The following is a 21,633-nucleotide window of genomic DNA, read 5'->3' on the forward strand; positions in this document are numbered from 1 at the left end:
GTGTAAAATCTACATTTGGAAGACTGGACATGGAAAACATATCTTGTATGATAAAGATACTAATCATGGTCATGAAACACTTGGTATCAAACTTAACTATTAGTATTATGATTCATTTAAATCCAAAGTGTGATTAGCACTCTCTAAATCTACAAATTTTCTAACAATAATTTGATGGGGGGAAAGTGTGGGGCTGTGCAAATTTTGAAGATACCCTTTTAAAACAAAGATAACTTCTATGATCAAACTCTTAAGAAATCTGATAAGGGAAGCATATGCTTTTACACGCACTTCTTAAAACAAGGTACCTAAAATGCAATCCCTAAACTTGTCAAATAAAGAATGACAAAGCCAGCAGAAAAAATCAGCATTATTTTCAGCCTTGAAAAGCTTGCCGCTAGTAACAGGAAATGAAACAAATGTACAACAGCTTTAGCGACTAATGCTAATCTTGATCTAACATCACTCATACTTTATGGATTTCCCATTACATTAGGAGATTAACACTGTCCATTCATTCGTAGGTTTTTCAGGTTCCAGGCATCTGTCCCATTTCACCCAGCCTATCTTTTCAACTCAAATATATTCTAATTTTGAATGCTGGAGGATTCACATTTATTATCAAACACAGAGTTATTTTAGGTCACAAAGCTATGTTTATAAAGACTGTCCCAACCACACAAATGCAGATCATGATCTATGACCAAACTCTGTAAGCTGCCAGGAATTCTTATTTTTACACTATTTTTCTGATATTCTCTAGTCTTTCTCTGATCTATATGATCCAGAGGTCTGTGACTGATGTCAGTGGATTCAGTAATTTAGATTTTATATGTTAAAAATGAACATTCTCATATAGATATGTCACTTAAAAAATTAAAAACTGTACTCGCTGCAAGCATTGTTTCCCCAAAACTCAGCTGTAGCAAAGACAAACATCATTCACAGTTCAAAAATCCAACCACTCCCTCTAAACGTTTATATAAAAAACATGATTAAGAATCATAAGTAATAAAATATTTTTGCATAGCTGTCAGACAAAGTACTGCTGACAAAATGCACGAGTTCCTTTACTTCTGAAATGTTGATTGATCCCATTAACTGTTGTCACAATTTTACAATTTTAATACTGAGTGCTGAAAACAGGTAGCACATGTTCAGTTTGAACATATGAGATTCCGGGTATGTACATACTGTTGTTAAAGTAATGCTTTAGGCAAACAGTAAAATTAATATGTTTTAACACAAGATGAATATATTTTCTTTTGGGATCATCCAGTTACTTAGCAACCACTCAACATGAATCAACCAGCTAGTTCCTCAAATTTATATTGCTGCTATAAAGCCTGGAAGGACCAAATTCTGAAGGGCCAACGCAATAGCTGAGATCACAAAGATACATGTACATCTTATGCACTTCATTTGTATGTGCAAAACATTAACTTTACACACCATGTACAAACATGAGAGATATTTAGGAAAGCACTGAACTCATCTGGGTTTGTGATCGAACTGCATGCTGCATTAACATGCATCAGCAATAGTACTGTCTTACGTTTATACATGATTTTTATTTAATATTCCTGATTGTATCTGCTATTTATTTATTACATATGTACAGAATATTGTGTATAGTCAGAACACCAGCCATTTGCTTATATTTAGACAAGATGTAACTTTGAAGAAACTCAATTCCTATTTATAAAGGTATCCAAAAATAACTAAAATCAGATTTTTACAACTGATCAGTGTTTTACAAGAAAAGACTGTGAAGAACTGCTCTTTAAAATCAAAATACTATTTTTGAATTTGGCAAACCCATTCACTTTGGAAAGTATATTATACTATTGCAAACATTTTTACCTCAAAATGCAGTTGCAAAAATACAGTTTTGTTATTAGATAGTGACTACTTAATGAAGCAGAAAATATTTCTTTTTGAAAATTCAACCATCATTTTGGAGGGTCATCCTGTTTGGTTACAAACCCAAAAAGTCTAAAATTCACAGACCCCACACTGACTGGACCACTGCTTTAGTTCTAGTAGAGGAGATAATGAGCGAAGGGCTTATTGAAATGAGAGATTCGAAATAACTACAGAACGCATTACAAATAATTTATACTGAATACTTACAGTCTGTTGCTGACTGAAAATGAGAGGAAAGTGTCTGAGTTACTGCAGTCCAAAACTTGTACAAAATATCAGACTGGCCATCCTGATAGCAGGGGACAAAAGAAATACAAGTTTCAAAACGTACTCTTTTCAAAGAATCTTAAATGCAAATGCTCCCAGTGAAAGCTGTTCTACCCTCACTGAAAATAAAAACTAAGTAAATGAAATCTGAGAAGTTTTCCTCCAGTTTAAAGCTAGAAAAAATATTGGAGAAAACAAAAATAAAAGCTTCAGTCTTCTCTCAAACGGAATATTTTCCTTCAAGTCTGAGAGAAATGCTCCCAGCTCTCGAGGGACATGAGTGCAGACCAAAGCAGTACACCTCAGGAGCTGTGTTAGAAAACCTCTTTGCATTGCAGTGACCTTCTCATTCCATGGGGGTTCTCATGCTGACTACATCACAGCAATTATTGTTACTGCCATTACAACATGCTTGCAAACACCAGCCGGGGACCAAAACCAGTGCAGGCTGCTCTGCTTCACACAGAACAGTTTCCTGTTTCTAAAAACATAAAACACATGAAAATACAGTGAACCTCACAACTGACTCTTCACCACCTTGTGTCACCAGGGCTTGCTGTCAGAAGTGGAAACAAGGGAGCATATTCTTGCAAAATGGATGTAGGAGAAATAACAGGCTGTTTCCTTACTCCCTCCAACATCTTGCACTCACGCCTAAGCATTAAAGCATGATTTTGTTTTCTCTGTTTTGCTTTCTTCCTGTCTGTGTGTTTGAGGTAGAAAAAATTATAAGAGATGACGATGGATATCCTGTCCTGCCCACCAGTTGGAAGGTTGTCCAGTGTTTCCATGGGAAGGGGAAGCTCACTCCGGACAGAATGAATTTCTTCATTGCAGGGTATACAGGTAACATATTGACCCTCCTGTATAAATTAACAAGTTTGACCAAATCACTATACTAAGAATAATCAGCAAAAATTGCTCATAATGAAAAAGTGAAACAGCCAGCAGTCATGACAAACATCAGCAATTCTAAGGATCTTATGCTGGCACTTGGCTCTTTCTGTCCTGACTCCTTCCAAAACATTCAAGGTTTTAAATCAAAGCACAACATTCACAGCTAAAGATGGGGTTAAGCAAAGGGCTCAATGCTGAAATCGCTGTCAGAGGGATGCATTTTCTCAATTTCCTTTTGGCACTGCCAGTGAATTCACTAGGAGAAAAATTAAAACAAACAAACAAACAAACAAACAAACAAAAAACCCCAACAGCCAAAACCCAAACAACTCTAATTCTTGTTAATAACACAAGCCCTTTTAAAGTGTCAGTTCAACTTTTGTACTGCCCAGCACCCCAAAAAGGAAGAGATTAGCTATCAAATATAGAAGTCCAGCTACTCCAAACTGAATTACTACTTAAGATGACAAAGGAAGAAAGAATGCACTCTATTCACTTGCATGGGTAATAACATGCAAAGCAATGAAGGTGTTTAGAATGTCATCCATTAACACGGTACCACTGCATCCCACTTGAAGATCTGGTCATTGAAAGACTGCCAGTTCAAGCTTAAGTTTCAGTTCCAAAACTTTCATCTTAAAGTATTGATATAAAACCTGAAAATCAGTGAAAGGTAGACTGAGACATCTAAAAATTAAAAAACCAAACAAACAACAACAACAAAACAAAACAAAAAAACCACAGGATTTTCAGATAGAATGCTTTCACATATTCTGAGATTAGATGAGGAATTAATCCAACCCTACTCCTTCTCTCTAAAGATATTCAAGGAAAGAAAAAATTTATGGGTCACGTGTTAAGAATTGAGAGAGAACATCTTTTATGCTGTTGGGACTCGTAAAATGTATGAGACTTAACACAGAAAACTAAAACTGGGATGATGGAATCTCATGTTTGACTGCTTGAGGACACTGACGGATTTACAAACTGAAGTAACTTATAGCTATGAATGTATTTTCTGTAAAATTGTACTTGATTTTCACAAATGGGCAAAGTAAAATTATAATATTAGACAATGATTCAGAAGGCGCACTCCATAAAATATCTTCGGGTTTTTTGTAAATTTATTATTGTAGCATAAATGTGAAATTACTCAGTTCTTCATTTCACAGTTTCACATTTAAAACATGAAAATTACTATAAAACAAATGGCCTTTCACATCAACTATAGACTAAATTAATTAGCTTTCATATTCTCTATCCCAACCTGGAACAATGTTTGCCTATTCAGCATGGTAACTCAATTCAATTTCTAAATAATCTAATGGAGGTGGAAAAATACTTACAGAGCACTTTCAAACAACTTTTTTTTCATTACAGTTATCATCACCTACACCTCTGCCACAGTCTCAGCAGAAAATGCAATGATTAAAGGGTCTTGTAAACAAACTTGCATGTAGTCTTTCCACATCAACATTTCTATCTTAATTGTCAGATTCAGCGTGGTGACAAATAACAGAAACATACACGTGATGACATTTAATGTTCTTGTGAGAAAATATAACTTTTGTATGTACCTCAATATATACACATATATGATATGAAGTCAGACATATATACATATGTGCTCATATAACCATTTACATAGCAGCCACAGCTGTACCAATTAAGCCTCTGCCCATTAGCTTGTGTCTTCTGACCTGGGCAAATGGTGTTCATTAACTGTATCAGAACTTTGTAGTGAAGTAGGCCCTCACGTCTCAGCTAACCAACTCAGCTATGTATAAGGAGAAACAGAGGGGGAAAACTACATGGAAAATTCAAATAACATTTCATACTGTTTAACTACTCAGTCAAAAATGTTTAGGGGAAAAAATGATTAATGCCCTGGTTTTGGAACAACTAAAACCACAATCTAAGGAGTCATTACTGGTTGCTTCTATAATGCAAGATACAATATTTCACTTAGTCCAGCGTTGAGATGCAGTCACTCTGGAGGTGAAAAATAGCTGCTGATTAATAGCACACAAAAGACCATGTAAGAGTTTGTGGCAGGAATTAGAGAATACTGTTGCCTACGCATACACCAGGGGGTATTTAAGTGGGTGGACTGTAGCTACCAAAATTGGAATACAGCAAGGCATTAGCATTAGATATTCCTGCTGGAGTAAAAAGTGCCATATGCAACCATGAGCATCCAGAAACCATTTATTTATTTTGTTTAAACCTGTAATTTCTTTTGCTTACACATTAACTCAATATATTATTTTCTTAAGTACTTTTAAGTATCTCACTGCTTATTTTTAAAATAATATATTCTAATAGAGATTAAATCTGTGCCTGTAGATCAGAAACAAAATTATAATTTAATTATTTAAAATATAACGCACAATTCCATTTGACAATAATCAATACTAGAAAAAGACATAAAAAAGGGTAGCAAAAGGAGTGTGTTTTTCCAGCTTAGCAGTATATTAAAGGAATGTCCCCCTCCTTGTACTGGACAACTTCTTCAAGGACTTAAGACAACAGGCAGGATGAAGGTGGAAGAGGAAACAGCAGTACTGCTTACCTGAAATGTACACCACAAATCTACTGGCTCATCTTATTGTAATGGAAAGTTTATAAGCCTTCCCCTATGCTTCATATAGCACTGTGAGCAACATCGCACAGTATCAGGAAGAAACTGCTCTTTTGGGCCTTTCACTTTCAGAAAATGTCATTTAGCTAAAATTGCATTCCTGTCATCTTCCCATCTGTAGAGTGTAAGTAATGAATTTGGTCCTCCTCTACGCTCCCACCAAATATCCTCACTGGTAGGCAATGTATGGGAGCATCGGGTAGTGTAGAAGGGATTCTTTTTGGTGCAAATCTGTCTTGTGCCTATACTTGTCTTGCAGTAAACACTCAAGTGTGCTAGCAGACTAACTTCCACTATTCAAGGAATACACAACCCCATCATTAGCTTAAAAAGAACAACTTCTGCAATTAAATAGCTTTTTGCAGCATAGCATCATATTTTTGTAACTGAACCCACAAAGATGTACTAATATTTTTACCAATTAATATTCTGAGACTTTAAATTGGGAGTTTTCCATTTGCCTTGCTTCTGAAAATGAAATAAAATTGAAAGATGTTAAATTACTTACACCCTCTCCAAAATAAAAATGCTTGCTTTGAAATCTAGTCACAAGCAGATTAACATCTTGTGATACAATCCCTTGTAGCAGGAGCAGCTGACAAGATGAGTAATGAACTGCATCCGATTATCTTTTCAGCTCTGTGGCAATCATTTTCCAACAACTTCCTATTCCATAACCAACAACTCTGGAAAAAGGTCACCATTCTGTCATATTCCCCCCCCCATCAGTCTATGTGTTTAATAACGTAGAGAACACATAAACCTTTGGAAGTTAAGAGGTCTGGCTGCATCACTGTTATCTGGAGCAAAACAGTTTCAGGTGCATATTGCGTATATAGAAATCCTACATAAAACATCCATACATCGTTTAAAGTCTCTCAGAAGGAAATTATTACACTTTAGCAAATAATAGAGTGCTCCTTCCCCTTTTCATGCAATACGTTCTTTCTTCAACAGAAGAATCTTAACTGTAATTGATGGTATCTAAAACTCAGGACAGGCAAGATTCAGGTCAACATACACATGGTTTTCTCATTATAGAATACAACTGATTTAAATCAATGAATATTAATTGCAACTGTAGGACTGTAATGGCAAAACAGGATTTCCCCCCAAAATCACATCCATTTAACTAAGAATTTCTGAAGTGATGGTACTATCTGTTTGCAGCTTTATTTTGATCTCACAGCGGAGAAAATCTGCACATAAATCATACTTTGCACTATTACAAAAAGGTTGGGAGGTTAAGACCGACCACAGAACTGACTATTTTTTCATGAAAATCTGCTGTGAAAATACTCCTATACCTAAACTACACTTACATAAACAAATAATCTACCAACACAAACTGGGAATTAAAAATATTGCCACTGCACCCAGTGACAAGTTTTTTCCCCAGAACTGATACAGCTGAGCAACCACTTCGATGATGTAGTAGCTCCTATGCAACTCCTGGGGCAGTGCAAGACAGCTTACGTCCATCTTCCTCTTGTCCATTCGTTGCTGTCAGAAATGAACTGAACAACAGCTCAGTAACATAAACTAGGGCAACCCTCTGCTGTTCTGACCTGCTGGAGAGCTGGCCAGAACCAGGGGAATAGAAAGATGCTTTTGAAACACATATGGACCACAAGCACTTAGCTACTTTTGAAAATGTTATTGCTAGAGAAGCCACTCGCATCTGTGTAGAGTAAAACAGAAAAACACAACAATCAGATACCAGTCTGGCCCATTCACTAGAATTTTACCCCTTTTTTATACTGTTCAAAAATTTGGTACTCAGTCATACATACTATTCACATAGGAATTACTTGCTCATGGAAATTACACACATAAATCAGACAAAATATGTCCGGCAGGCTAGACCACAAATGGCAATGAATTTTCTCTACAGTAGGGCTCACTTTACTGTGTACATGAACTGGACAAAGATCATTGGTGTAAGCCATAATTCAACAAAGTTTACCCTTCTTAGAATAATAGATGCAGGCAGTCTTCTTGACTTCCACGGTATACCTTATTTATGCGAAATTAAGAGTGTGCTTAAGTGCTTTGCTGAATCAGGGCCATAATCAACAATCAGCAAAAAATGTGTTCCCCTTGTATGACTATTTAGTTTCAACTATTCCTATGAAGTTACTATTGTCAATACTCTGCACAGACAGTAATATTGTGCAAATTCCCCACAATAGATGGGGGTTTAGATAAAACTATTAACAATGCACGATAATTCAAGGAAACCAACCTAAACCACTCTATGATTCTATGATTCCATGATAATACTGCATAATAACAGTACCAGGATACATTTGGACAGTGCTAGTTCACGCTGCTCTCTGTTGTAAACTAATACAATTGAGTCTTTCCCCAATAATACAAGTATAATAAGTGTGAAAAGTTAATATTCTAATGGCAAAAGTTTAACACTTTTGCTAGTCTAGGGCAGAAAAGGTCTACATTTAGTAGATGCCAAATTCAAAGCAGCTGACCAGTCTTTTAGGCAGATATTTTAAGCTGCAACTCAACAGAGTCACAGAATGGTTGAGGTTGGAAGGGATGACTGGAGGTCACCTGGTCCAACTCCCTGCTTAAGCAAGGCCACCTAGACCAGGCTGCCCAGGACTCTGTCCAGGTGGCTTTTGTAGTCCTCCAAGGATGGAGACTTCACAACCTCCCTGGGCAGCCTGTGCCGGTGCTCGGTCACCCTCACAGTGAAAAAGTGTTTCCTGATGTCCAGAGGGAACCTTCTGTGTTTCAGTTTGTGCCTGTTGCCTCTGGTCCCATCACTGGGCACCACTGGAGTGAGCCTGGCTCCGTCCTCTTTGCACTCTCCCTTCAGGTATTTATATACATTGATGAAATCCCCCTCAGCCTTCTCTTCTCCAGCCTGAACAGTCCCAGCTCTCAGCCTTTCCTCAGAGGAAAGATGCTCCAGTCCCTTCATCTGTGTGGCCCTCCTGTCATTGGACTCTCTCCATTGTGTGTCCACATCTCTCTTGTACTGGGGAGCCCAGAACTCAACACAGTATTCCATGCCTCACTGGTGGTGAATGAAGGGAAGGATCAGCTCCTTAATCTGTTGGCAATACTTTGCCTAATGCAGCTGAGGACACTATTTGCCACCTTTGCTGCAAGAGCACATTGCTGGCTTTTGTTCAACTTGGTGGCCACCGGACCCCCAGGTCTGTTTCTGCCAAGCTGGTTTCCAGCTGTGTGGCCCTCAGCATGCACTGGTGCTTGGAGTTGTCCCTTCCCAGGTGAAGGGCTTTGCACTTCTTGCTGAACTTCATGAGGTTCCTGTCAGCCCATTTCTCCAGCCTGTTGAGGTCCCTCTGGACGGCAGCACGACCCTCTGGAGCATCAGGTGCTCCTCCCAGTTTTGTGTCATCAGCAAACTTGCTGAGGGCACACTCTGCCTCATCACCTCTATCATTAATGAAGGTGTTAAATGGGATTGGACCCCTGGGGTACACCACTGGTTACTGGGTCCCAGCTAGACTTTGTGCCAATGATCACCATCCTTTGGGCCTGGCCATTCAGCTGGGCCATTCACGAGCAGCCCTATGTTCATAAAAAGCTGAGTTTCAGAACTTCAAAAAGGGGGCTGTTACAGCACACAGTGCAACTGAGAGAAACTGCAGATTCAACTATTTTCTATGCAATGGCTGGTGGTAAGGAAAGGATTCAGATCAGTACTCTTTTTTGGTATGGAAAGAACGGGGGAAAAAACATTTATACTTGCATATTAAAAATTCTTTTTTTCAGTAGTCTTTATCTTTAGTGTATTGTATTTCAGCATGTATGCAGACTTGTTAATAGTGTGAAGCGACATTATTACTCAGGTTATAGATTCGAAATTTAGATTAATGTTGCCTATTTACAGGATTACAAGATTATCTTTGATGGAAGAAACTACAGGCTGGCAGAATCCACGTGCTAAAACCCTTCCCACTTTCTCACATGAAAGTGACTTGATTTCACAGTTCAAAAAGTATAACCCTCTTTCGCTAATAGCTACTAGTAAGTTAACAAACCACAGAACAACCAGTACCATAAGATATTTGAAGATCTGTATTCACTGTCACTCTACAATAATATTAATGCTGCAGCCTGGAAAACTGATTTAAAGTCTCCTCAAACTTAAAACCAGATCAGCTTACCTCATTTTTAAAAAACATACCAAACTACCAATTAACTTTGCTATTACTGAAATGAAATCTCTTGAGCTCTGTTCTTAATATAAGTATTTAGTATCTGACATTAAATCTAAATTCAAGTACCCCCCTTATTCCGTATTAGACAAGAATGCAAGAAGATGCTGAAAAGACATATATTTATTTTTAAAAATGTCTCTATTTCCTCCACACTGTAAATTTAGAACTTAATGAGTATAATTTCCCATCTGTGAATTATCATATTTGTGTGTGTGTCTAAAATAGCTATTCTAACATTCAAATAATAAATCTGACCCACTGATTCTAAACTGGCTCCCACTTCATGACAATCACTTCCAACTTATTTTTCCCTGTAGAAATTTTGATACTTTGAGTAGAATGCGAAAAACATCTTTATTGTGAAGCCTCTTTGAAATGTAAAACAATATAGTGAATATTACTATGCAGCTAGTTGCTGCAGGCTCCTGAAATCAGGCTTTGCATACTAATACATACAGTGTTTTCTATCTGTAATCAAAGGCTCCGCCATAAAGAAATACAGGACTTGAGAATGTTGCTCTAAAAACAGAAGACATTTAAAGGACAGCCTAAATATTTTTTCCTCCAATAAAGCAACAATGCAAATGATTTAACAATTTTGTATGGCAAGATCTTATGGGACAGAAATAAGGAAATCTATTTGCACTATTTCTATAGCAACATAATTGCCAAATGTTAGACTGTGAACAAAAAGCCATCATCCTCAGTAGTGCAATTAATCAGTAAAGAAACAGACAAATTCTGAATGTGTTTTCAATAGACCTTTTCTATCTTCTCAAAGTAGTCAAGATTAAATTTTTAAAAAGAACAGTGCATTTAAATTTCTAATGTTGTCTACATTATCCATTGCGGGTGAACAGATGTCAATAAATGACACCATGATTTTAAAAATGACCTTGATTTTGTTGTTTTACTGCAGGGCATAGAATTTCATTACACTGAGTTGATCAGTTTATACCCAAGATGTAATAGTTTCTAGACTTCCAGCCGTAGTGCAACATTTTAAAAAGGTCTCTTCATGCAGCTGGCAAAAGAAACAAAACCTGGGTTTTTTTCAAAAATATAACCTTCTTAACTAGAAAATAAAGTTAAGACTGTGCATTTTCCATATTAGAATATTAGAATTCTTAAGTGATGTCTCAGAAAAACTAATTTGTAAGGAACAAAAATTCTTAGGTCTTAAACAGTGTCCTATATCTTCAAAACTACTTAAAACATTAATTAATCCTCCCATATTCCTGCAAGATATGCATCAATTGCAAGTAAATGAACTTAGTGTTTCCAAAAGCCAGTAACTACCCAAGGGACCCGACAGCTTTCTTCTATCCAGAGAACTGATTTATTATGTACAGCAGCAATTCGAAGTATGCTTTCACCTTGACTACTACATACCCCATCCAAGGATGAAAGGGTGGTTCGCTACCACGTCCAACCAGCCCGTAGTTGTTCAGGTAAGACTGACAGAACAATGATAAAAGGCGGCACTTCTGCTAACTGCATTTCTTTTTGAATAGCAAGCTGACTGAAAAGCAACTGACAATAATTTTTCATCACCACCAAACTGCAATTTGCACAAACCCCACCAAAGCAGAAGTGAAAAAGAACAAAGGTCATTATAGCCTACGAACCCATGCAATCTCCACACCATCTTTTTTATTTACGGCTGCACATTTCTGTCACAGAAACAGAATTAAAGTTCTAGAGAAAACGCAGTGTCATTAGAAAACCATTGCACAGTCTCTGACTCTCCCATTTGAATTAGCACCAAATTACTTTTAGCATAGCTGTCTGGATACACTGATCCTTCGAAAACTAGAATTAGGACCTTTAACTGGTAACACCTTTTTGGTTTTTTAAAAGAGGCCTCAAAAATCTTGCAAGTGAATTCAGTGGGACAATTTGTAGGTCTGAAATAAAGAGTATCTTCAGTATTTTGGGAATCAAAAACCTGCTCATTCACCTGTGTTTAGATCTCCTCAAAGTACCTTGTTATTGCTTAAATAATAAACAGAAAGCACAGTAGAAACGATATGCAAGTAATCCAATTCTGCTTCTACAAAAAATACTAGAAAATAAATCACATACTTGTAATAATAGGTGAAAACCAGATTATTTCCTGAACTCACATAAGGAAGTAATTAGATTATTTTTTCCACTTGGGATTATTTTTTAATTGGGTCAACCAAATGCGAATATGTGGTGTTAGACATGAATAATTTCAAAGCAACAACATTTTTTAACAAGTTTGGACAGGGAGGAGAAATAAGAAGGTGAAATGTAAGTACACTTTGGGCAATAAACATTTATATTTTCCATTTATTTTCTTTATCTTATGTAATGATGAGGACATTTCCTTCTGTATCGTTAACACCTCATATTGCCAGTGTTGACAACTCAGGAAAATAGCCTGCTTACTCACCAAACATTCATCAGGAGAGGCAATGATAAGAGCCCTCCACGAAGTACATAATAACACTCCCTACAACACTCAGCTCACTTTTTTACCCAGAGGCTTACGTAAATGATGGAGTTTGCAGGGTGCCATAGCTGCTAACAAGCAGGACACCAACAAATCAAAGGCGATCAAGGGCAGATGTGCTCTCTCACACGGAGCACTCTTCTGCCCAGCGGAGAGACCCCAGCTCACCCCTTCTGTTGACCACCCCAACCCCCCCCAAAATGGTTTGCTGCTTTTAAGGCTGCTTCTCGCTTTGCAGAACTGTTTGCTGATGCCTATGTAGGAGTGAAGGACCCAAAATAGATGAGGATCAGAGATCATTGCCAACTCTTTTACAAGGGGCTTAGAGGTATTCTTATCTCTAATTAGGAAGCTGGCTGTCACAGAAAGATATGTTCTGCTACAACTTACACTGAAGTCAATTGTAGTTTAAGTATTACAACAGCTGAGGCAGGATTAGTCACTACACATTGAAAGAGAGAAGCAATAAAGCAGAATAAACTGGAGTAAGCTATTAGCTCTCTGAAGGTGAATCAAGCAATTGAAAAAAGTGATCTATAGAACCAGTCATGAGGTGAACAAAAATATTGATTTTACATTATTTAAATTTTATTTGTAATTTTAATTTTTACCCTCAACATTATGAAAACAGTATCCCTGCCTTTTAAAAAAGGTATAAAATTAAATCTCTATTCTTTTTCCCCAAAAATGGAAAACTGATTTCTGAATTATTTTAGCCAACTAAATCTAGCCATTAAAGGCCTTTTTTCTTAGATAAAAACCACAAAAATGTCCATTCAGTTTTAAAAGAAATATATTTCTCCTTTAAATATTTCGTAGATCTTTTTGGGAAACTAAATCTGTTAATTTAATATTTACAGATTAATAATGAATCTATAGTTCATTACTAGTATGAAATGTAACATTTTTTACAATGTACTACGAGTGCATGATTTCTTTTCAAAATAGCATTCATTTCATACTGTAGCAAAAGAAAAATACCAAAATCTAGAACTGCAAAGGGAAGGAGTGGAAAAAAGCATAGTGTAAATTTAACCTCCAGATTCTTCCATGATACTTATGTAAGCCCGGGTACGTCACCTAACTCTTGGCCACATCTAATGCTGGAAAAATTTGGAAGTGAATTCTGTAACAGAAACCATAGTGTAGAAAAGATGCAGGTGTTGTCATTGCCCTGCTGGTGAAGTCCAGTATTTTACAAGTTCTGTGCCTCAGTTTCTCCATCTGTCAGATTTTTTTTTATTTTTTTTTTAACAGAGTGGTTTTGTGAATCCTTTAATTAATTAGTTACTGTTTTTAAAACTACATTTTTGGATATAACATGATACAACACTACTAAATATTATTATGGTAACAGGTCATTAGAAGGCCGGAAAGCACATGTTTGAGATCATAATACAAAATGAGAAAAAATGCAGGCTGTGCTATCTGAAGAGAAAGACACAAAAAATCCCCAATGGAAAAAAGCAAACGATAAAAAAAAAGCAAGTAGCTTCCTTGCTATTAAAGGACTTGTGCTTTAAAAAGGCTGGGTCTCCTCCTCTCTTGTGCTTCCTAGGATGATACTTGCACTGCAGTAATCAAAACAAGGAAGCAGATGGACAGGCAAAGTGGTACTGCAGCTGCTGCAGAAGATGACTATAATAATAATGTTGACATCAGTAACAGTAATTAGTGCACAGACTGTAGAGTGGATGATTCGTTTTCCCATCTTCTGGCGTGGGCACGCTGCCCTAGCGAATGGGTATAATGTTAGTACCTTTAGTTTGTTTTGTTCATTTGCTCCATTTATTAATGAAATTGAATACAATAAAGAAAATCCAACTTTTCTCCCTCTCCAGAACACTTGCTGAAGAAAGCATGCTGTTTCAGTTTAGATTAATACGAGATGGAATCTTCATCAGAAAATGGCAAAATACCAATTTCTTGCTTATATCTATTTTCAATGTACACAACAATTCATATTCTCCCATACAGCCATCTGTACATACACTCTGAATTTCAGCAGCATCTAGTACTTGTCTGGTTTTGTCTAAACAACAGCTCTACTGTTTGGTATGACTTCACCCATCTGCAGGCTGGTGCAACACCTTTTTCAAAGAACAGTAGAACAAATGGTATAACTGTGAGAAGGGCCAAGAAAAACACTGTGCTACACTGAACCATCTCAGGTAAGAAGAAAGTAAAGCATGAGTGCTACCAGTGGTACCATGTCATGCCGAGAGAGTTTTGGTAGCACCAGACAAAGATGTACCATTACTCCTCAGCCGCCCCACTGAGAATGACACCTGTCCAGCTTGGTGCTATACCATGCCAAAGCACCCGTTGAAAAGCAAACTAATTGGAAGACTGATAACTGTGGAGAAACAAATAGATGGATTTTATTTGAGAAGTATAGTTTGTCACTTAGATGCAATCCTGCAGTATGAAGTCAAAGGGAAGGAAGGGTAATCAGAGAGACCATGGAATATGCTTAGCATATGATAACCCAGAAGCCTTTTATTTTATTTTCTAAGGAGTTTTTACTTGCTCTGCATCTAGCTTCTATTGAGATTCATTTTCCCTGTTCATTTACTCTCCAGGATGATAAAAGATTTCCTTTGGCTTCCCTCTACTATCATCCTCAACAACTGGAAAAACTCCTATCCCCTTTTCAAGTGCTGTTCTACAAAAGGGAAGACTGAAAGCGAGAAGCACAGGCTCAGGGTGGAAGTCACTCATGAACACTGAATGCTCACGTATCTAAGCTTCCTTTCCATTTAAACTCTTCCTGAGCCTCCCAGAGTTCATCCTTCTGTCTCTAGGCTTCTATGTTTCTCCTTAAACGTGCTGATCAACTGAAGGGCTCCACCTAGGCAGCAATAGATATTTTTTGCCAGATCAAACTTTTTAACAAAGAAAATATGCTAAAAGTTTATAAAATTCTTGAGGTGTTTTGTGTTTGGTGTTTGTTTTGTTGTTACAACACAGAAAGAGAAGCTTGAAGAGCCTCATAGAGAAGTGGTCTTCTGTGCAACATCTTTTGGAGATAGACAGATGAACTTAAATGCTGTATTTAACCTTCATTACTTGCTTTCACTGTTGAGAAGACCACATTTGCATATGAAGAGCTTCCCCAACATATTTCAAAAATTAAATTCATGTAAATTAAAAATCCGGCCATATACTTGGAAAACGAGATGTCTGCATAAACACATCTTTTGTTTTGGTTTCTTCTCATCTACCTTAGTAGATGAGATAGCTTCAGTAATTCTGTTCCTAACATTGAAGGGAGACCATTAATCAAATTATTCCAAATCTGAATAGAAAACAATGCAATTGAATGGAAAAGAATAGGTATTCAAAAGAACAGCCATGGTTATTTTTCAAGGAAGAAAATGCCAAGAAGTAGAGAAACAGATGGCTGAAAGTGTTAGATGAAGACACATTCTCCTATGCAAACTAACAGACTTAATTAATTACTCAAATCACATGGTATTTTATGGAATGACATTAATGATCAGTAATAAAAACTGACAGTGATGCCTTATCAGCTCCCCTTAAATGAAAAAAGAAATAATTATAAAAGGAACATGTTTATACCCTACAGATGTAATCCACAGACCATAAATATAGTTTCCAATGTTAGTTTGACTTTCAACTGTTTCCCATTAATTTAATTACAAAATTTTTATGGAACTGTAAAATTGTAAACAAAAGCATTCCCTCATCACATTTTCCTCAACAGAATTACTAAAACATATTTAGCTAAATTAAAACTTTACCTGAACTATTTCCTCTATGAAGCAGACATGTGACACAGGATCTCTTTTCTTTGTCAATACTTTTTGCAAATGCTGCACCTGTAAGAAAGAATTTATTGAGAGGAACAGTGACATCTAATACCTTATATGCAAAATTCCATGTCTAGACAAACAGGAATTAGCTGCTGAATACCTGTCCGCAAGCAGCACAGATCTGATCCATGAGTTTCTCCATGTTTGTCCAGAGGGCTGCTCGAAAAGCTGCTGTGTTTCCAGGTGTTGGCATAGCAGCTCTACCAGGGCCACCTGTGGTTTTTAAAAACATACAGCAGCACATTTCAGCTTTCACATTTGAAAATTAAAATATTAGAAAAATAGATATCTACAGACTCTGATGTAAGATTTTTTTTTTTAAATCAAAACAGCCTAAAATAGTTTCAGAACAGAGCTTTGTGAATGGTCTCAGTAATCTCAACTGATAAGTCAACTAAACTCTGAATTTCAGTGGGGATACTTCAATGTTTGTCATCGTTACCTGCTTTACCAATTCAGACCTCCACAGAAACACCAAGGTAATGCCAATGAGCGCTGTTGCAGGATGTAATAGCAAAGTGAAATGGCAGAGACAGTAGCTGTGAAAAATGCAGGTATTACCAACTCAGGACTTAAATGCATAGGCAAAACTACTAAAAAAAGTGATATTCCAGTGGAAGGGCATGCAGCTTCTAAACCATCACTTTCCTTGACAGGGTCTATATTTAGTGATTATGGTTTTGTACCCCCAACTTCTTGCAAAAGGTTTTTTAAAAAGTTTTGAACTTAGACAATATGAACATTTAAATTTGCCTGCCCGCCCAATTCCTCAGTATTCTTTGGTATCTAAGCTAACATGTGGGAACTAAATGTTTGATAGTGCAATGACTATTGAATTGAATATACTGCTTTGAAATTATTTCCATCTGACAAAAGAATCACAGCGTAGTTTCAGGCTTGCTTCATTGCTTGCAAATAATTTCTGTCAGTGATCCTTCCATCAACACAAAGAAAGCAGAATTTGGATTCCTCTTTCCATGACAAACTGCTAAGAAAATGCTACAAAGTTGTAAACTCACGAAGACAATTTTCTGGGCAAGTCAGGAAAAAGAGCCGGGGGTGGGGAATAAAGGAAAACTTCTGAGCCCAATAATGACAGACCCAATTTTGGCTTTGTATTAGATGTATAGATTAGATTGTATAGATCACCTCTGTGCCCGGCAAGATCATGGAGCAGATCCTCCTGGATACACTGGTAAGGCACATAGAAAAAGAGGAGGTGATTGGCAGCAGCCAAAATGGCTTCAGCAAGGGCAAGTCATACCTGACAAATTTGGTGGCCTTCTATGAGGGGGTTACAGCGGTAGTGGACAAGGGAAGAGCAACTGACGTCATGCACCTGGGCTTGTGCAAAGCGTTTGACACTGTCCCACACAATATCATGGTCTCTAAATTAGAGAGACATGGATTTGACAGATGGACAACTTGGTGGACAAGGAACTGGCTGGACAGTTGCACTCAAAGAGCTGTGGTCAATGGCTCGATGTCCAAGTGGAGACCAGTTACGAGTGGTTCCTCAGGGGTCAGTACTGGGACCCATGCTGTTCAACATCTTTGTTGGTGACATGGACAGTGGGGTCAAGTGCACCCTCAGCAAGTTTGCCGATGATACCAAGCTGTGTGGTGAGGAAGACATGCTGAAGGGCAGGGATGCTATCCAGAGGGCACTGGACAGGCTGGAGAGGTGGGCCCATGCCAACCTCATGAAGTTCAATAAGGCCAAGTGCAAGGTCTGGCACCTGGGTCGGGGCAATCCCGAGCACAAATACAGGCCGGACAGAGAACGGATTGAGAGCAGCCCTGAGGAGAAGGACCTGGGGGTGCTGATTGACGAGAAGCTCAACATGAGCCAACAACGCACAATTGCAGACCAGAATGCCAACCATATCCTGGGCTGCATCAGAAGAAGTGCGGCCAGCAGGTGAAGGGAGGTGATTCTGCCCCTTGACTCTGCTCTGGTGAGACCCCGCCTGGAGTACTGCGTCCAGCTTTGGAGCCCCCAACATAGGAAAGACATGGACCTGTTGGAGAGGGTCCAGAGGAGGGCCACGAAGATGATCAGAGGGCTGAAGCACCTCTCCTATGAGGACAGGCTCAGCGAGTTGGGGTTGTTCAGCCTGGAGAAGAGAAGGCTCCAGGAAGACCTTCCAGTACCTAATGGGGGCCTACAAGAAAGCTGGAGAGGGACTTTTTACAAGGACATGTAATGATAGGATGAAGGGGAATGGCTTCAGACTGGAAGAGGGTAGATTTAGATTAGATATTAGTAAGAAATTTTTCTCTATAAGGGTGGTGAGGCACTGGAACAGGTTGCCCAGAGAAGTTATAGAAGCTCCATCCCTGGAGGTGTCTAAGGCCAGGCTGGATGGGGCTTTGAGCAGCCTGGTCTAATGGAAGGCGTCCCTGTCTATGGCAGGGGGGTTGGAACTAGGTGATCTTCCAGGTCCCTTCCAACCTAAATTATTCTATGATTCTATGACTTCTGAGACGTGCCTACTCCCATCCTCTACTGGTTAAAGCAAGTAGGGAAATATTCTTATAATATGCTTGGATACGAGAGTTTCTTCCATTTGATAACATACTGTACTTCTGTCAAAAAAATCAGTTGTCATTCTTTGTAAAACAAGTATCATACCTCTTGTAGCAGTTTGAGATGGTTGGGTCAATACTTTGATATCCAAAGCATTTTTTATATTCTCCTCCAGAACTGTGCAGTATCCATCCACCACATTAGCAATGGTATCCTTCAAAGTCCCAAGGTTATGGAAAACCTGAAGAGCAGTTCCCACTTGAGTAGGATTCTAGAGAAAGACGATTTTAAAAAATAACGATTAACTTTAACTGTACTATAGTGGGTTTTTTTTATCCATGATGAGACATCATTTTACTGGGCAAGTTCATCTTTAAGTTCAGTCTGCTAATTCATTTCCTTTAACATTAAATAAGCAGCATCCTTACTGCATAACAGAGAAGAGAGCATAAAGGAGAGGACTGATTTCCTTTAATTGCTTAGCAATGCTTTGCTTAGCTTCCTTTGGTGCTATCCTCTGAATAAGAACAGAAAAAATGGAACTGGAAGCACTGCTGGCAATATCTAACCTGGGGTGGGTTACTAGTGATTGATGCAATAATTCCGAGGTTAGTTACAGTACAGCTATATTCAGCTATGGTGTAGCTAGTAATATTCTTTTAACATGCGGTATCTGTTACAGTACTGTCATTTAAGTGCCAAACAGTTAATTAAATGTGATACAGGCTTAAAAACAAAATACTAACCAAGGACAAGCAGAGGCAAGTAGGTCAAGCCCCTACTACTGACAACTGCAGAATTTAACCTTGTATTTCTACATTTCTTTTTCTAACACTGACAATAATTTCATCTTCCTCACAGCGGAATTAAGAGTGCAAAGCAACACAGTGATCATTTCCAAAGCCTGCAACAAAAAAAAGAAGCTCAAGTGTCCCTGTATTGTTCAGAGCTTTTCCGAAATACAGGACAGTGGAAACTATCCAAAAACTGTTCAGGTCTGTTGTTTAAGAGACCTTTGATTAAGATTAAATCTGATGATAATTCCACTGAGCAACACTAATCACTGGCATGGGTGCTATTTAGCAAGAGAAAAGCCTCAAATTATTGCCTTTGGAAACTAAGCACTGTCATCCATATACAGAATACTGCTTTTTTATTCAGCATTCACAGGCAATCAGTGGAGGGGGCGATCAGTTGATCATACACACATTAGACATGCAGTTTTTTGTCATTTTTTTTAGTGACTTCTGCCAGCAGTAAAGAACACGGTCTGGCAGAAATCCTGGCACCCAAACTGGACAGAAGCATCTGAGATCACAAGCACGTCCCACTAGACACCCCACTTGGACTCTCCTTTGGCAGTGACACCTTACACCATTGCACTCTTCCTGCTGGTGGCTGCAGCAGTAGTAGCCAGTAACACTGAACGGGTCTCCTGCAAGACCAATGCAACTCTGCTTCACCTTCCCCAGGTCACAGGTTTTTTTTCAGCCAGACATTCCTGAGCCAAAGAAAGAGGATATGATCATCTACCTTTCAAGTGTGGGGAACCTGCACTGATACCACAGCAGTACAGCTACAATGCAGCTGCTATATTGAGGATTCACTTGCTGGTACATCCACCTACTGCAACAGGTTTTCTGATCCATTGATGAACAGTCCATTCTCAAACCTAATGTTTCAGAGGTCACAGCACTGTAACTAGACACTCATATCACTTTCTCTAGTGTTTCTGCAAAGATCAGAACCATAGTTGAAGCAAAAAAGCCAGATCCCATCTCCTTCCCCAACTCCAATGAGGAGTTTTTAGGTTTAGCGGCAAGCAAAGTAATATTAGGCATGTATTATGGTTTGCAGACCTTATACTATCTGTACCAGTTTCTTTTTCCAAACAGTGTGGGAGTTAATGAGCATTCCCAGCATAGTATTATGGGTCTGGGACTTGTAGGTTTAGTTTTTTGACAACTGGGTATGCTGTAAAATTTCTAAGCATCCTGTGGGTGTGCTTGTGGAGGTGGGAAAGTAAGCCATAAAGACTGGAAGATTAATGGGATGTCAGAAAATGAAGGGTAGTATAATGCAAGGAGGGAATCTGGGGACAGAATGAACAAGAGAAAGAAAATACAAATGGAAAGAGGACAGGGAAAAGAATGAAAAGAAGCTGGAAGGAAGGAAGAGAATGAAACTGAAAGGACGGAAAGCAAAGATAGGAAAGACTCACCTCATTTACCAGTCTTTCCTGTTGAAATTGTTCTAATTCTTATAGAATACTTAGACAATTATAAAATCAGGCAGCAAGTCAGTAATATAAAATCAATACCTTGCTACTGTAGTAAGAGCACTCAACCAGGTTTCAGTCAGACTGTAGTAAAAGTTCATATATTAACCAAGAAAAAAGAGAACCACATCAAAATGTGAGCGGGCACTATCCAGGCTTGAGTAACTGATGGTCAGATACTTATGTTCCTGACAAATGGGGACTTACAGGCACAAATAATTTCAGGCAAAAGATAAATCTCAGAGCTCCCATATCACAGTTTAGCAAACTAACTGCAGCTACTGCTCAAAAAAGACACAAAAATGTGCTCCAACAGAACCTGAACTATGTTTCAAAAGAACTGGTTTTAACCAAAAGTTGTCAAAACAATTCATTCTGAAGTTAGGAATAGTTGGGGAATAACCAAAACACAGAATTACGGAAACCTGCTATTCACTCAAAGTATCTTCCAAGTCTAGTACCAAAGGTAAAATCACCATAAAACAAAGACTACGCAGGTGGCCTATTTCTTATTTGCTTTAATTTGTGGACGTGGCCACTGACAGAAGGCTTCTAGCTCATGTAT

The 21,633-nt window shown here is 38.2% G+C and overlaps 1 protein-coding gene across 1 annotated transcript in view; it reads right to left on the reverse strand.

Moving 5' to 3' along the window:
- COG5 (component of oligomeric golgi complex 5) overlaps nt 1-21,633 on the reverse strand; it is a gene marked incomplete at its 5' end in the record, with an annotated part of 196,203 nt that overhangs the window by 50,914 nt on the left and 123,656 nt on the right. The window contains 4 exons of the mRNA XM_082498068.1: nt 2,134-2,215; nt 16,189-16,266; nt 16,361-16,473; nt 18,896-19,061. Coding sequence (XP_082354194.1) covers nt 2,134-2,215; nt 16,189-16,266; nt 16,361-16,473; nt 18,896-19,061 — 439 coding nt within the window. The remainder of the gene's footprint in view (nt 1-2,133; nt 2,216-16,188; nt 16,267-16,360; nt 16,474-18,895; nt 19,062-21,633) is intronic.

Source organism: Vanellus vanellus (genome assembly GCF_965231255.1).
Source record: "Vanellus vanellus genome assembly, chromosome: 1".
In the NCBI taxonomy this organism is placed as follows: domain Eukaryota; kingdom Metazoa; phylum Chordata; class Aves; order Charadriiformes; family Charadriidae; genus Vanellus; species Vanellus vanellus.